Consider the following 17,734-nt stretch of genomic DNA (forward strand, 5'->3'; position numbering starts at 1 on the left):
GGGCTGAGCGTCGGCTGACTCGTTCAGGGTCCTCCCTCTCAGGCGTCTCCCTGAGCGCCCGGCCTCGTCCGCGTCTCCTGAAGAATTCCACATGCTGCTGCTTTTCCGTCTTTCCCTTCCGACCCGGGTGGGCCAGGCGGAATAAGAACAGTTTTCTCCAGGAAGGGCTGGAGCGCTCTCACCCCCCGAGCCGGTGGCTCTGGTCCAGCCTGTCAGGTGCCGCGTCAGCAGGGCGGGCTGTGTCCTCGGGCGTCAGAGCTGGCCGTGCGCAATGCTGCGCAGTGCACAGGACGCCTCCCCTTGCTGCGCCCCGGTTTGCTCCCCTGTGAAATTGCGACAGTAATAATAACGGCCTCCCTGGGGAATTGGGAGAAAAGAGAACGTGGCTGGGTGGGTGGGGCCCGGAGCGTGGCCGCTGGCCAGACACTCCGCCCCACCGGCAAGGCCACCCTTGCCGCCGCTGCTCCCAGCATTCTCGGCAGCGTCACCGGGGCTGGCCGTTTGGGATGACCTCCCGTTTTACGGAGCCCCTCAGTGTTTGCGTCCCTGCCGCCGTGTACGGGAGCTTTCCTCCTTCCCTTTTCACTGGATTCTGGCTTGAGATAACTTCACGTTCCAAGTAGATACATTTGCTTTATATTTTCCTGCATTTGCACATAAGTCGGCAATTATCTTTAGTTTCCAAACCCAGGACACAAGTGTCTTAGATGAAGAGCAAAAGTAGAGCTCTGCTTATCTGTCAGGAACAGGAGAATAACTCAAGGAACGCTTTTCTGGGGTGCGGGCAGCATACCCTGTAATAGCTATCGGAATGCGCAGTTTAGGCTTTACAAACCCGAATTAATTGCATGGGTTTATGCAAAAATGAACGCCTTTGGAGTTCTATCTGAACTATTCAGTGATTAAAGTATTTCAGACGCAGTGGTCACATGCTCAAGAAGGCCCCTGCGCCATCGCACATGACGAGATGGTTCTGATTTCGCCTTGCCTCTCCGTGGTCAGTGCTGGCTTACCCCGGGCACAGCCCCGTGCTCCCCTGGTCACTGGGACAGCCGGCCGCCTGTAGCCCTGGGCCAGGCTGTCAGACCACATTCTGGGCCTCCCGGTGGCGCTTACTGGATGGCTGTCTTGCAAACATCAGGCACTTGCTTGGCCTGTGAAACACCATGGAAACAGTCGCTCGCTGGCCTCACAAGCCTCGTGTGCGGCGGTCACACCGCTTACAAGCCACCTGCGAAGTTTGCTGCATTTACTTCCAGGCCTGTATCGGCCTCTTCCTTGATAAACCTGGGACTGGCCTTCTGGGGGGCTGGACTCACAATGCACCCTGGCGTGCGTGGTGCGTGGATTAGAAGAGCAGCGGGACAGCGTCCCTGCCGGGCGTGGGAGAACCAGTCAGCACCCAGGGTATCGCGTCTGTGTGTCCTCGTGAAACAGTGCTGGTGAGGGTCCCGTCGTGCCAGGAAGGTGACTTCGGGGCCTTCTTGCCCAGAGAAACGTCACACGGCTTCTAGATGGCAGGCAGAACTGAGCCAAGGCCGGTGTGGTCCCAAATGCATGTGTGGTTCTGCTTCCTCCTCCAGAGACCGTATCTGGGGACTCCTAAAATTTTCATCACCGTGGGTGAACACTGATGTCACACTTTTTGATATTAACTTTCACTAAATTGGCACGTTTTTTCCTAGGAGCACATATCCAGTTCCTGAATTTTTCTACGGAGGCTAACCACGACTTCCTGGAGATCCAGAACGGCCCGTACCCCGGCAGCCCGATGATCGGGCAGTTCAGCGGCCCCGGGCTCCCCGCCGCGCTGCTGAGCACCACGCACGAGACCCTGGTCCGCTTCTACAGCGACCACTCGCAAAACCGCCAGGGCTTTAAGCTGGCTTACCGAGGTGAGGGGCAGGACCGACTCCATCGCACTTCCGGCCCGCGTGTAAACGGCCCCGGAGCGCAAGCCCCCCTGACTGGTTAGAACCTCGGACAGCTGGGGTCATTCCAGGGGAGCGCTCTGCCGACTAGTGTAGGGCCATTGCTGTCCTTGTCGTCATCCGGGAGGACCCAGATCCAAGGGCAGAGAGCACCATGCCACGGTCACAGGCCCCCACGTCCCCCACCCTACCCCACCTGCACCCTCTGCGGCCATCACCGCATGCCTTCGGGGCCACAGAGCTTCTCCGTCACCTTGTCTTCTCATTGGACACTGCGTCCTCCTGGCCACGCGGAGGTCTTGACCCTCCTGAACTGCGGTGGGGGCGGGGCCTTCTGCTGGGGGGCGGGGGCCTTCTGCTGGGGGGCGGGGCCTTCTGCTCGGGGGCGGGCCTTCTGCTCGGGGGCGGGGCTTCTGCTCAGGGTGGGGCCTTCTGCTCAGGGGAGGGGCCTTCTGCTCAGGGCGGGGCCTTCTGCTCGGGGGCGGAGCTTCTTCTCGGGGCGGGGCTTCTGCTCAGGAGCGGGGGGGGGCTTCTGCTCGGGGGCGGGGCTTCTTCTCGGGGCGGGGCTTCTGCTCAGGAGCGGGGGGCCTTCTGCTCGGGGGCGGGGCTTCTTCTCGGGGCGGGGCTTCTGCTCAGGAGCGGGGGCGGGCCTTCTGCTCAGGGGAGGGGCCTTCTTCTCAGGGCGGGGCCTTCTGCTCAGGGGAGGGGCCTTCTGCTCAGGGCGGGGCCTTCTGCTCAGGGGCGGGGCCTTCTGCTCAGACCTGGGCCCGGCAGCATCTCTCCATACTCACTTCTCAGCCTGGAACAATGGCTCTAGGGCCTCTTCTGGTCGTGTCCCAATGAAGCCAGGAAAAATTCAGTCAATGAACTTTATTCTTTTTTAAACTATCAAAATATGCCATCTCTAAGAAAAGCTTCAATCGACCGTGATAGCATTCCATACCAAATAGTTTAGCCAGCCTTTTCTTGACTGCTGTTGCCTCTAATGATGTTGAAAATGTCAGAAGTAGGGCCCCTTTCTTTCACCATGGCTAAATCACTCGTTTTCTTTCATTTCACAGACTTCCCTTGAAAACAGAGCTTTAATATTTAATTGTTCAAGGAGGATAGTATTTTGTGTTGAACTTTAAGACAGTAGTACTTAATTTGTTACTATAAATTATAAATGTAGATTTCCTGAATTTGGGTCTCTTAAAATAGAAGCCTAGGTATGAGGGGGAAAGTGGACCAGTGGGATCCACAACGGGAGAGGTCCCCAGCATGCCCCGTGGCCCCACTGTGTCTGTCATTAGCCCCTGCCCAGTTGCCACCCCACCCCCAAATCTAGGTCTGCTCCGTTCAGACTACTAACAAGAGTGACGGCCCAGCAGCCCGTCAGCTTAGATTCAGAGGACAGAACAGGAAGTAACTGTTCCCGTATTTAATAAGCCATCATTGTGGTATCTCATAACCTATTAAGTTCTCCGTCATTGAAACCTGCAGAGCGGTAGTTTACGTGTATTCTCCTGTCCGTTCGTTAGGGTCCATCTAGAGTTCAGTTTCTGGGGTTAAAACAAGGCATGGTTCTGCATTAGACAATGTCATGATTTAGTAGGATGTGGTGATCCCTGGTACAAAATGCAAGTCCAGTGGGAGGCCTCCTGTCCCCGAGGCACCTGCGGAAGTTTGCGGGAAGCACCTCCAGGGCCCCCGCGGCAGGTGTGTGTGGAGGAGGCTGTGCATGATGAGGGGCTCAGGGCCTCTGTGTGGGGACCCCGCTGTGGCTGGTGGGGACTGTCGGTCCCAGAGCCAAGGCGGGTGCCAAGGATCGGCGGGGCGATGACATGGGATTGCAGAGTAACTCACATCCCGGGTCAGGAGCTGGACCTTTTGTCCTTAGATCAGCGAGTCTAGAATCAGGGCTCCGGGACCTGAATGATGTTATTACACGGGAGCTAGTCAATCACATGTAGATCTTTTCCGCCTGCCCCGCGAGGTCACTGCAGGATTTTAAACAAAAGATGAGTGGCTGCAGTTCAGAGGAAGGCTAGCTGGGGAGCGGGGAGACAGAGTAAGACACGCAGGTGCCCACGTCAACATGCCCACTTTCACTGTGCCACCTTCGTCTGCCTGTGGCGCCCCTTAAATTTTGGGTCGTATGTGTCTGGGTTCTGTGCTGCGTTTCCATATTTCTGTGACCTGCTTCCCACCCCACCCCATTCCCTCTGAAGGGTGTTCTGTTAAAAAATGAACATTTTACTCATGACTACCCATTATATTTGCTTCATCCAAGGTAATCTTTATTGTTTAATTCCCATATTCTTAATATGGAAGTCAATAAAATTATGCACAACTCTGTATCTCAAACCATAAGCTACCACATAAGTGGTTTCTCTCAGTGGACCCCGAGAACTTCTGAGAAGTCTCCCTCATTGAATATCTTAATACCGTATTCGAAATTTGACTTTTCTTTCCTTACTGACATTGCAAGTCAAATAAGAACTCCCATGGGGGGAATCAATTCATAAGGTATATACATATCTAACCACTGTGTTATGCACCTGAAACTAATATAATCTAGTATGTCAGTTGATTTGGAAAATAAATTAATTTTTAAAATAATTTAACAAATTTAAGAACATAATACATCTTAAATAACAATAAAAATATAATGTTTAAAAAAATCATGAGACTATTGTTTGCCATTGTAGTTTTGAGACTGTATCTTTTATTAGATAGCTTCTAACCTCTGTAGTTCAAAAAAGTTGGGTTTTTTGTTATTTGCTTTCCGTCTCTTGGTATTTTTCAGATGGGGTCACTAAGGCCACACGGACGTAGTTCCAAGGTTACAGATTAGTTCACTATTAGAAAAGCAGAGTAAGATAACCACACAAAGGTCTATGCAGGAATCACCTAGACCAGAGGTTACCCAGGTATCATGATTGGTTAGCAAAATGTTAATATTTTTTAAATTCTCAGTAGTTGCAATTAAATTTCACATCATTTGTGAAATACCCGTAAATCCGCTTCCCTTTTCTCTCCTGCGTTGTCGGAGCCTGGAACTATTTGGGCTGTTCACACTAGGCCAGCCCCCTGACGTGTCCCAGTGACGGCCCCTCCCACTCCGAGGCTCCTCGAGCGTCCGCGGGCTCTGCCGTCCATGTCATTGGCTCTGCCTTCAGGCGTCTAGACTGGGAGGCCTCATCCAGGCCCCACGTCTGGGTGGCCGAGGGAATGTTTCATCTGCTTGACACCTGACCCTAAGTTTAAGTGCCCCCATTTTTTAAAGATCCAGAACAATGTATTTGTATTGTAGATAATTAATTTGCTACAATGGAGAGATGGGGAAGTAATCAAAATAAAAAAGAATGAGGACGTGAATGTGAGGTGTTCCCTTTCTCACAGAATATCATTTCTGGCAGCGATGGTACCTAATTAGGTAGTTTATTGTTTTACAAAATGAATAAATTGGCAAAATGACCCAGCTGTGATTGCATGTCACGTCCAAACTCCCAGGTTCCAGGCGCGATTTATAATTTAAGCTCATGGTGACTAACTCATAAGCAGAGGCGTAAATCATGCCGAAACACTTGTCGTTCTCAATGACATCTGCCTTGTGCCTCTTATTCCCGAACCTTGTCGATAATTTATGGCCGCATAAAGGTAAAAAATGCGACCGGTGGATGCCGCTGTCTTGAAGTTCAGTGACCTCAGACCATGAGAAATGGAGATCAAGAACGTGTTAACTAAAGTCAAGTGCATGTACCTTATTTCTAACTCAAGGGCTGGGAAGTGGATGAAAGCATCATGTGTCTCAGCTAAGGAGCCACAAGTCAGCAGATATCACGGGTTTTACACAGATGCGCCCGTGGCCCCCGGCTCTGTCCCTCCAGCGCCTGTAACTTTAGCACGGATGCAGGTGCAGCCTGAGGTTGCCAGCCGTGAATATGGGTATTTTCCTGGGTAGAAGCCCGGGGTCCTCTGGGAAGGACTACGTCCTGTGTATTCACCTACTCTTGTCCTGTTGGTATGCTCTTACCGGAACCCAGGTTTCTTTAATAATATTTTTGAAATGGTGGCCTATGGAGAATTTTAGTGGTTTTCTTTACTTTTCTGTCTTTTGTATTTGACCTTTGGAGAAACTGAATATTTATCTCCCTTCCGTCCTCCCTCTCTCTGCCTCTTTCTTTGTCTTTCTTGCACGCTAGAGCATAAGTGTTTGATGCTGAAAAGCTTAAAGGTGGGTTTACGTGCCCGGCAGCCACAGGAGGCGAAAATGCCTTTTTATCCGAGTTCTGCTCTTTTGCTTTCCTTCCGCTGTCTGTGTGAAGAACCTTTAAACACACACACAAAAAAGAAAAAAAAAAAACAAACAGAAAACGAGAAAGAGTAACAGGAACCACAGCAGGACCTGTGAAATCTGCAGGGTCTTCCCTGTGATCAGGAAACCGCTGACTTTTTAATGAAGCAGCCGGGGCCAGGCTGCAGCTACCACGTCTCCCCTAAGGGGAGCAGCTGCTGCGCCCTCACGGGCAGCGGGCCATGGAACAGTTCCCTCTGACCCCCTGGCTGGTCCCTGCCGACGTGGCCGTGACGTGCACGTGACCCTGATGGGCTTCTCGCCCTGCCCCTCCCCTTATTCCCACACGACAGAGAGCCTCCATCCCAACCAGAAGAGCGAGAGCAGGGGCTGAGGCTCCATTCCACTTCCCTGCGGGGGCGGACCTGCTCCCCCAAGCAGCGGCCCAGAATAGCTGTGTCAGTCGCCGTGCCTTGAGGGCGTCCTTTCCCAAAACGGAAAAAGTGCCTGGGATGGTGCTTCCTGGTCTAGACTCTCGGAAACTAGAGTCCAAATCTTCAAAGTGGGCCCCTTCCTCCTGCAGATGATGCGGGTTTGCTGCAAGGAGAGGAGCGCGTGCTGCTGTGTGACTGTGTGCTTCTGTGTGTATGTGTGGCGTGTGCCCTTGCGCTGTGTGTTGCGTGAATGCGTGCCTGTGTGCACATGCACGTGTGTGTGAGAGACAGCACACGTGCTCCGTCTCCCAGTCTTCATCTGCTCACCCCACCCCCACTCCCCAGCATCCGTCAGTTGGTATAGTCGCTGCTGTGTCCCCCCTTAATTATCAGTGTCCCCCACGCTCACGCCTTCACTTCGGATCATTAATGCACAAACGCAAAGCCTAGCACCGCGGGCGTCGCCTGGCACGAGTCAGAGACCACGTGACTTTCCGGCACATTTACCAGTTTCACGTCTGCCCCCGGGGCGGCCACCCAGTCAGAGCATCGGCAGGCGAGGCAGACGTTTCCTCTGTCCTGTGTTCCCGCTGGTGGCCCTGCTGGTGGCCCCTCGCCTCCCTGGCCTGCCGCTGCCCTGCCAGCCGACCGAGGACCGTGGCCAGGGGCCTGGCCTGCTTTCAGCAGCCATGCGAGGCTGGTGGACGCGGAGCCTCTGCTCCTGTGTGGGGCCTCCCCTGTGGGGCTTTGTGAGGGTAGCCGGTGAGTCCCCTGTAATGGGTGGGCCACGTCCCACCAGGGACGCCGCCGGGGGCCCTCCTCCCGCTCTGCGGGCCCCGGTCACGCCTCATTCACGGGTTAGTTAACCTCGACTCATTCATGCATAAATGGGTGACTCACGCAGTCTGCAAACAGCATTTGTGTATCATCCTCCCTGGGGTTCGTGCCGGGAACATGTGAAACACAGTCAACTGTTTGTTACATGAAGATGATATTCACACTAGTCCCTGCCATAATGAGTCTCCAGTTTGCTCTTTAATTTTGTTTTTCAGTTGCAGTTGACACTCAGTACTATTCTGCATTAGTTTCAGGAGTACAGCGTGGTGGTCAGACTGTCACACGACGTACCAAGAGCCCCCCACCCCCGTATTTCCGGTTCCCACCTGGCTCTATAGATAGTTATGACGACATCATTGGCTGTTCCCTGGGCCGTGACTTACCTCCTGTGACTGTTTTTGCAACCACAGCCTGTACTTCTTAATCCGTCGTCGGTTTTAAAAAATAAAGAAAATGCATTACATTTCTCTGCGGAACATGGTTAACAAACCCAAACAGCAGCAGCCAGGGAGAGGCCTGGGAGCGCCGGCGCCTTCTCTTAGGTGGAAAGGGACGGCCTTGTCCCTGGCCTTGGTCCTCATCCCCGCTTTGTTCTTTCCGTCGTTCCATTCATGCATGTCCTTGCGAGGTCGACGTTGTCACCTTCAGGTTTGCAGTGTGTTCTGTCACCTCTAAAACACACCGTTTAAGAATGGCGTGCAGGCTGCTGTCCTTCTCCTCCGACGGCTGGTTGCCGCGCGGCCTGGCACGGTCGCCGGCAGCCGGGGGAAGGCGTCCGCCACAGACTTACCTCTGACAGGTCGCCCTGAGGGCTGGAGTCGCGTGCCACTGACGAGCCTGCCCTGTGTGTCTCTTTCAGCCTACGAGCTACAGAACTGCCCAGACCCCCCTCCCTTTCAGAACGGGTACGTGGTGAGCTCCGGCTTCAGCGTGGGGCAGTCCGTCTCCTTCGAGTGCCACCCGGGGTACGTCCTCAGCGGCCACCCGGTCCTCACCTGCCAACACGGCCCTGACAGGAGCTGGAGCCACCCTTTCCCCAGGTGTGACGGTAGGTCAGTCCGTCTTCTCGGGGGCCACGTGACGTGCCTTGTGTGTGACGGCGCCTTAAATGCTAAACAAACGTATTCAAGAATTCATTTGTTCTACAGTTATTTAGGGGGAGTCTCTTATATCGGACTCAGTGCTGCATGGGATTCAGGACTATGTCCTGTGCCAATCACGTTTTTTAAAAAAGATGACCTGGTAGGCCTTGCCCTGAAGGAAACAGCAAGGACGTCAGAGGAGTAAGCGGGACAGTTTGTCCGGCACAGCCAGATACAGGCTGTGCCAACGGGGCTCAGGCATCACATGCAGGGTCCGCCTGGGAAGCGGCGGGGGTGTGTCGGAGGAGAGCGCCGTGTCGCTTTGCGGAGGCCCCGTTGGATGAGGGTACAGGTGCTCGCTGCCACCCCACGATCACCGCGCGCGGCTTTCGCGTTTCTGACCCTGGGTTCGTGCCCACGAGCGTGAGACTCGGGCGTAGGGCCGCTCCCCAGCAGAAGCGGTGGTGTGAGCAAGGACCCCGGGAGGGACCCCCGCAGGAAGTAAGTCGGGGGGGACGTAGTGCGCAGTGAGGGGGTGTCTGAGTGGCAGGGGGCCGCCATGGGCAGGGCCTCCGCCCTCCTGGGCCACCCCGTGCGGAGCAGCGGTCCCTTTGCCGTGGCTCCTGCTCGGCTGCCTGACCCTTAGGGTACCTGCGGGTTTTTGCCACATCAAGTTAAAGTAAATCGATCAAGGACCTCGTTTATGAAGAACACACAGCGAACAGAAAGGCTGCTGTAGCCCTAACACCCCAACACTGTAAAAGCCGTAGCTCTGAATGAAAACTCCAACTCGGGGGACCTCTGAAATGTTAAATGTCTGTGTCCAGCGGCCAAAAAGGGAACAATGTCTGGCTGGGTTTGAATTTCTGCCGAAGGAGGAAAGAAACAAAGCACATCAGTGAACTCTTTAAATTGTATTTTATCTGCATTTTTCCATTCTTTGCCATTATAAGGACGACTATTTAAAAACCTAGCTGTATTTTTAAGATTATCTTAACCTAATACACATTTAATCATTTAAAACCACTAATGTGATTAAATACAAATTTAAAATAGCACCTTTAAGTCATTTTATAAAGCTAAGAATAGCAGTTGCATAGCTGGTGTTTTTTTCATTAAAACACTTAAAAAACCTTTCATACCATTTTTCATTTTAAACTGCATATATTTAAATGCATAAACTATTTGACTTGTCAGGGTTAAAACCTTTTTTATTTGCAATTTTCACCATAATCTCTTGTATTCGTATGTGAATGGAAGACTTCTTGGCTTGACATAAAAAAGTAGAATTAAGTATTTAATTAGATTTCATTGGTTTTCCAGCGTGGAAATAAGTGCTGGCTTAGAATTCGCTGACCAGCCTGGAGGTAACTAAATGGATCCCTTCTGAGTCGCTCAAAGGTGCTGCCGTCTTTTGTGAGTGCGTCAGGTGTGATATCTTCAAAATAACCAAATAAAAGTACATCTGAAAGTGATGAGAAATTCAAAACATTATTAATTTTTCCAGGCACTTATAATTATACAGAAGCCTTGGGTATAATTGTTAAAATATGGTTTAAAAGACGGTGGTTTATTAATTTACTCAATACCATTAGATAATTAAATAGCATCTACACTTACAAAATATAGCTCAAAATTTTTAAACAGTTAGTGGACCTAAGTAACGCTTTATCACTGAAATATTTATGTAGATATTCTTTTCAGGTCTTTTAAGAAGCTTAAACATTGCCGGGGCACCTGGCTTTACAATGCGCTGGTGCCTGTGGAGGGGGGAGCCGCGGGGCCGGGGGTCCTTCTGGGACAAGCTGCCGCAGAGAGCCGGCAGCTCCCTTTACACGGACAGGTTTTATCAGCACAAGACAATGTGGCTGCATGATTGACATGAGAAACCCACCAGCCAAGACTACGATATGATGTGCCTATTTCTAAAATTAAGGTTCCCTACGTTGGTTGGTAAATACAGAAGAGCATCCTCCCCAAGAGTCCAGGCGCGGTGACCTTTGCGTGAGGGCTGCAGGGAGAGACCTGTTCGTGCTGGAGGCCAAGGAGAGGGAGAGCTGGGAGCTCCCAGGCCGGGCGCACGGCTGCCTGAGTTGCCGACGGGAGCAAAGCGAGCCCGTGTGGCGTCTCTGGGGCCACCAAGGGCTCCGCAAGGGCTCTGTGTCCTCTGCGAGGGACTGTGAGGGTCTGGACGCTTTGCTTTGCTAGGTTACCCGTTAAAGTTGGTCTCTCTCCAGACCCCACTTCTAATTACATGGAGCAAACTCGTCACGTGCTCCCCACAGCCCCTCCTTCTGATGACGGTACCCCAAACCCCACCCAAGTGCATCCAGTTTACAAGTCGGCACGCACCTGGGTGGTTAGCTCAGCGTGCACAGCTGCATGCGGTTCCGCCCTGAGTCTCCATTGTTACGGAGTCTTTCCTTGTGTTTGTCCACGTGTTTGCTCCTGCTCGCTCTGCGTCAGTCCTGTACCTTTAGTGGGAAGTCCTGAAAAGTCCCGCAAGATTCCTGCTGGTCACATGCTCAGAGCACCCCGGCTTGCTTCGGGTTGGATGAAAAAGTCCACTGTCCCCCATCGCCATGTATCGTGCCGCTCTGTGAATGACACAGAACGCACCTCACGTTATTCTGCTGGTCTGTGGCAGTTTCGTTTTTCGTAAATAGAAATAATAATTGTCATGGCCGCTGTGGATATCAGTTAATTAAGTAAAATAAAAATGGACTGAGCCGGCCTGCCCCATCGTCCTGCAGCTGAACGCTGCTGAGGTCCGAGAGCGGGCCCGCCAAGACCCCCTGCAAAACTCCGTCCCCGTTCTCCAGGGAGACAGCTCTGCCAAGAAGCAATAATGTCAGTGTTTCACGGCCAACAGGCGAAAATGCTCCTCTTTTAGATAATTTAAACAGGCTTCAGAAACCTCCCTTAAAACCAAAGAGAAACTCAGCTCTGTAGCCACGCCTAACGTCCACATAATCCCTCGCATGGGGTGGCCCGTGGATTATCACTCCGGCGCAGGAGACGGCCGACCGGAGGTTTCTTCTCTTTAATTACCCCGGGATGGCTTTATCCCGGAGTTCCCGCCAAAGCTGGGCAAACACATTAAGTGACGCTTAGAAGCATCGTGCGTCTGAGGTTTTAAGACTGGGGGGGGATTACTCGGCGAGGCCGTCCCCGAGAAGGATCTCACAGCCCTCTCGTGGGGGGAAGTGTTGGCAGAGGTGCTGCAGAACCTCAGCCGGCATTCGCCGCGTCGTTTCTGACGGTGACTGCACGGGGCTCAGCTTTCCTCTGCCTCCTCCTCAGCGCCGTGTGGCTACAACGTGACGTCCCAGAACGGCACCATCTACTCCCCCGGCTTCCCGGACGAGTACCCCATCCTGAAGGACTGCCTGTGGCTGATCACCGTGCCCCCGGGGCACGGGGTCTACATCAACTTCACCCTGCTGCAGACCGAGGCCGTCAACGACTACATCGCCGTCTGGTAGGCGCCCCGTCCGCGCGGCCACTGCGGGACTGTCGCAGCCACGCTCCCAGCCACTCGCGGGTCACGGGCACGGCAGACTCCATGGGGAGCAAGGACGTGTCCAGGCAGGCACCAGACAGGAAGTTTGCGGGCAGAGTTTAGAAATGCCCCGCGTGGGTGCCCTGTAGCAAGTGTGAGTTTCGCTGCGCGGCAGGTCTGTCCAGCATGACTGAACATGGGCGAGTACCCCAGGGTGATCAGTTTCACGTATTTAAGGGTGCTTCCTTTTTCTTAAAGAAAAGCTGGTGGGGGATTACTCGGCGAGGCCGTCCCCGAGAAGGATCTCACAGTCCTCGGGATATTTGAATCCAGCAACACGTCTCCAGGAGCGTCGCCCAGGGTCCCGGGGATCCCACTGATTTGCGGGGACGTGTGAAAGGCCGCTGATAGCCTGGCACCGCTGGCGGGATGGGGCGCGGCCCTGACTTGTCCCAGGGGTCGCTGTGGGTGGGCGTGTGGCGTCCGCTGGGCGCCCAGGCGTGACCGCCACGTGCACCCAGAGCCCAGGGCCGGCCACCCGCTCCGGCCGAGACCGGGCCCGCTGTCACCGGAGCACCGGCGGCTTGTGGGAGCCGCCCCGGGACCTGCGGCTCAGTGCCCCTCTCTCCTCAGGGACGGTCCCGACCAGAACGCCCCGCAGCTCGGCGTCTTCAGTGGAAACACGGCCCTGGAGACCGCGTACAGCTCCACCAGCCAGGTCCTGCTGCAGTTCCACAGCGACTTCTCCAACGGAGGCGTCTTCGTCCTCAACTTCCACGGTGCGTGAGCTTCCGCCGCGCGGACCGGGCAGGGCGTCCCGTCGGTTTGGCTCCGGCTCCGACATGGGCCTGGTTTCCAGCCGCGGAGCCCCAGCGGGTTTCCCGGCGTGTGGTGCCCGGGTCCTGGGGCCCGGCTGTGCCCCACGGGGCCTTTATTATTCCGCCCCGTACTCAGCTGGGCCTCGCGGGGAGCCTGGACTCATTGCGGGAAGCACGTGGATGAATCTGGTCCCGTCCACAGATGTCCTCGTCCGCCTGGGTCCTGGCAGAGGGGGCAAAGGCAGGGCCCCCGGGAATTGGAGCATGAACACTAAATAATCTGGATAGGAAACTGAAAGGGTCCTTTCCCGTTCGTGAGGGCCACCTCCGTCAGGGTCCCCGACGCAGAGACAGAGACCTGGTCCAATCCAGTGCTCTTACAGAATTCAGCGACACGTAAGGGGTCGTATGCCCACGTTTCCACTTCCAAATCGTATACGTTTCTCTTGGACTTCAGCTGTCCCTCGGATTAAACTTTGCTGTGAGCCGTGGTTGCTTGGGGATTTCATAAAACCATGATTTACCGAGATAGACACATCTGCGTACCTACAGGTTATAACAGCGTGAGAAGAACACATCCCTAATGATCTTGTTTACTCAGCAAATGTAATGGCCGTCTTGTTTTTTTCTCATGAACCATTTAGCATTTCAGCTCAAGAAATGTCAGCCGCCCCCGGCCGTCCCACACGCAGAGATGCTGACTGAGGACGAGGAGTTTGAAATAGGTAACATTTTTTTCATTCCAAAGCCATTAGCTTCCCTTTCATTTTCCACCCCCACCCCACCCCCGCCCGCTGCGACAGTGACTCAGAGTGAGTGGCGTTTGTCAGAAGTACCCCTGCAGCTCCCCCTCTGAGTCACGCACAGACTTCCCGTGTCGGGTAGATGCGTTTCCACTCTAATTCCCACGATGGTTGGTTTCTGTCATTTGAAGTTGGCTTTGTCACTCTGAGCACGCTTCCCCTGGTAGTCACGTTTTTTCTCTTGAATGATGTTTTCTGAGGCGAACAGATGTGTGCGCTTAGCTAGGGATGCATGATCATGACCGAGGACCCCGTCATTTGTGGCCACGGATTCTGGGATATAATCAGGGAGCATGCTAATGATGAGATTCAGAAGTCCCACTCTGTCCTCTTCTGTCCGTGGTCTGTCCCCTCGGGTGCCCATCAGGCCCGCGGCGTAGGTTTGCAGAGCAGACATGGTGTCCCAGGACCTCTCAGCCTCAGTCACAGCGCCCCGTCCTGCTGGGACCCCGAGGAGACCCGGGTCAGGCCACGGGGCCTCATTCCTCCCACGCACAGGGTGGCCGCGTTAAGGGGCCGTGGGCCGTTAGGCCGGGGCCTCTCTGGGAGCAGTAAGGCCACTCCGTCCCACAACCAGAAGTCAGATGTCCGTGTCACTTCCGCGTCCTGTCTTCCTCACGGACGTTGAAGGAACAGAGGGACGCGTTAGCCAAGGAGGAAAAACGCCATGCCGTGTCTGTCCCGGCGTTGGTTACATGTCAGATGTCCTTTTGATAAATGAGGAGCTGGAAGGGCAATATTTTATCAGACAGTCTAAACGCGAGGAGGGGCGTAGGCTCGGAAACGCTTTACCATGACCGTCCCGTGTCAGGCCATTGTATACGTGGCGTGCACCCCAAACTCGCTGTCAAAGAAGTGTCCGCGTGGCCTCTTCCAGGGGACTTCGTGCGGTACCACTGCCACCCCGGGTACACGCTGTCCGGACCCGACACGCTCACCTGCAAGCTCCGCACCCAGCTGCAGTTCGAGGGGTCCCCCCCAACATGCGAAGGTATGTGGGGCCAAGGCGGGGGGCTCCCGCGTCCTGCGTGGGAACTGTGTGGCTGCTCTGTCTCAGCATCTCTGTGCGGGTCTGACGGGACCTTCCTCTGGGCTGGGGTCCGCTGTGGTTCACACCGCCTGCTCACAGGAACCCCGACGACCTCTCCCTCAGCTGGCTCTAGAAAATAACCCCCTCCCCCCCCCCACCAGGTGGTCTGGCTTTCTCCCAGCGGTTGATCCGGGAATGTCACACCTGGGGCAAAGTTGAATCATTTGCTATAGAAACTTGAAAACCCCCCACTGGGCTTCCGCCCTCCCTGTTTACGCTGCCTCCTGGGTCACGTGACTCCCTGTCACCCTTCCGTCCACCTGCTCCCCCCCACCCCCACCCCCGCTGGCGTTTTTGATGCATTTCAAGGCAAACTGCAGGACTCCCTGGGCTTCCCTCCGAGGACCTCAGCAAGTACACACTCACGAGAGCTCACTGCTTTGTCTGTGAAATTCATCAGCACTGAAATGTGAATAAAATGCGCACATTTCTAGTCCTTACCTTTCTTTAACACTCGTGACCCATGCCCAGTAACAGAGACGACATACAAACGCAGAACCAGGTATGAGGCTGCATCTGTGGTTTCCATGGATCCGGATATATTTAGATCACTTTTAAAATATCGTTTAAAAGATACCACTCTCAAGTATTATTGGAAGAAAAAGGACTTGGAAAAAATATAAATAAACTAACTGGCCCAAAATAAGCCAGAAAAGTATCTTTGGTCTGCCTCTCAAAAACCTGCCCACGTTAAAATAGGTTTATTTTAGGATTTCAAAAATCACGAGGCCCATTTAGTTCTTTTAAAGAACGGAACTCTCCCCTTCCAAGGAACTGCGATGTTGGCCTTTATCAGGGACAGAGCAGTACCTACCAGGGCTTACGTTTGGGTGGGGGAGACCCAGGGACTCAGTCTGGACTCTGTCAACAGCCTTGGGCAAGGAGACCATTCACCGGCGCATTTCCAGGGTCAGTGTGACCACACAGGGAGGGGGACAGTCACCATGTCAAGTGCTTTGTCCTGGTAGTTACGTGCGCTAACAAGCAGTCCCCTCTGCTGTGCAATAGGATTGATTTTGCACGTGCCCAGGCCCCTGCGTGGGTTCTCCCAGAACGTCTGTGGCTCTGTGCATTCTCACCAGGCAGTGAGCCGGAACACCTGCCACCTGAAGCGGGTCTCCAGTGTCTGCAGAAAACCAGGAAAAGATTATTATTAAATAACCACGGTCACTTAGGTTATTTTGAAGATGCATTTACTTACACCTTGTACCTCTGTGAGAGCCAGTGGGTGTGGGGCACCCTCACACTAGCTGAGGGGTACCCCGTCCATCTGCTCTGCGAGTTCCACACCCACAGGACCCACAGGTGTGGGGGTCACTGAAGCTCAGCCCCCCCAGCCTCACTTAGACATTGGGGATCACTTGGGGTACTGAGCCAGGAGACTGGAGTTTCCGTGGAGGAACGTTCAAGCCTAACACAAAATGTGACGCAGATTCATTGCTCTGCTCACTCGATCATTTTGAATGTGACGGCCACACATACACACGCTCACTCAGCGGTGTCTACCGCCCCCACTGACTAGTACAGTGAGGTCGGCATTGTTCACGCATGCGCATTCCAGTCCACTCCCCGTGGCTGCCAAGTGACATCAGTGTTGCACAAACCGTTATTACATTAACAACGGCTGGACTTTTCCCGCACAGACCTCGTACGTGTCTAATTCTCTCCCATGGTACACACGTGTAGTTCTCGTGTAGATCAGAGAGCGATGCTACAGCGTTACTCTTAGTCAGCGCGGGTCTCCTGCCAGGTTTGCCTCCTGCACTGAACAGGCTCAGAGCTCAGTAAGATTGCCTGCTCCTTCCCCACACCCGGCAGACAGGGGTTGGCACCCCCCCCGAAGTCGATTCCCTTCCCTAAGGAGAGCTTTCCTTTCCCCGTTAGCCCAATGCCCAGCCAATGACGTCCGCACGGAGCCGTCGGGGGTCATCCTCAGCCCCGGCTACCCGGGCAACTACCTCAACTCCCAGACCTGCTCCTGGAGCATCCAGGTGGAACCGACCTACAGCATCACCATCTTCGTGGACAGCTTTCAGAGCGAGAAGCAGTTCGACGCCCTGGAAGTCTTTGACGGTGAGTCTGCTCCGCCCTTCTCGCAGGCCGGCGACGGTGCAGGGCCCGGGAAAACCGCACTTACCATGTTGCCGTCACTCAAGGGCGTGACTATGTCTTGAGTCAAAGGGCATCTCCCTGGTCAGGAAGTGACTGCCTCTCACGGCGCAGTCTCAGAACCCAGTGCTTTGTGAGCCATTAGCGTTTTGCTAATATTGCAACTTCTAAACGGTTAGAACTCTGGCGACGCTCTGAACACGTGCGGACCGCCGGGACCACTCTTTGCTTCTTTAACGCGGGGATCCAGGCTGGAGCTTTTCTCTCTAAGAGTTATATTGATGTAGAAGATACTTCAGGAAATTTAAGATTTAGGAAGGAAAGGGCCTTGATTCAATCTAATATTTTACTAGAAATGTACAAATATAATGGCTTACAGAGATTTTTAGACGAGAAATGCTAGAGTCTTTGATGAACAACTTTTTAAAAAATTAGTCTTACACGTTTTTATCGAATTCTAACACACTCTTTCACGTAGCAACACTACGCCTGAAAGTAAAAGGCGGCTGGATTGTCAATCGGAAATGAAATCGATGTTAATCGTTTTCTTTGTCCTACTTCAGAAAATGAGACCCACGTACACTTACAGCTGAGCATACCGCAGGGTTTTCGCGTGTCTTGACAGATTTGTCATCACGTTCAGATACATTACAATCGAATGAAAATGCATGATCACTGTCCTGGGTCCTCTGTGTTGGCATGCCTTTTGCTGACCGATGAATGCAACAGCCACTGGCTCGTACGGGCAGACGCCGCACGAATCAGTGGATGCATTTCTGAAGACGAGCTGCTAAATTGGGGATTAGCTGTGCATCTGTATGCGTAGAAACCGGGGACTCGAGAAGAGCA

General features: G+C 53.7%; 1 protein-coding gene across 1 annotated transcript in view; it reads left to right on the top strand.

Moving 5' to 3' along the window:
• The window catches only part of CSMD1 (CUB and Sushi multiple domains 1), a 601,662-nt gene that overhangs the window by 531,132 nt on the left and 52,796 nt on the right, over positions 1-17,734 (top strand). Inside the window, exons 42-48 of the mRNA XM_090258247.1 lie at positions 1,686-1,895; positions 8,341-8,529; positions 11,867-12,044; positions 12,699-12,844; positions 13,528-13,608; positions 14,564-14,677; positions 16,661-16,849. Coding sequence (XP_090114373.1) covers positions 1,686-1,895; positions 8,341-8,529; positions 11,867-12,044; positions 12,699-12,844; positions 13,528-13,608; positions 14,564-14,677; positions 16,661-16,849 — 1,107 coding nt within the window. The remainder of the gene's footprint in view (positions 1-1,685; positions 1,896-8,340; positions 8,530-11,866; positions 12,045-12,698; positions 12,845-13,527; positions 13,609-14,563; positions 14,678-16,660; positions 16,850-17,734) is intronic.

The sequence above is a fragment of the Furipterus horrens genome, unplaced genomic scaffold (genome assembly GCF_987537825.1).
Source record: "Furipterus horrens unplaced genomic scaffold, mFurHor1.1.pri manual_scaffold_12, whole genome shotgun sequence".
Lineage (NCBI taxonomy): Eukaryota > Metazoa > Chordata > Mammalia > Chiroptera > Furipteridae > Furipterus > Furipterus horrens.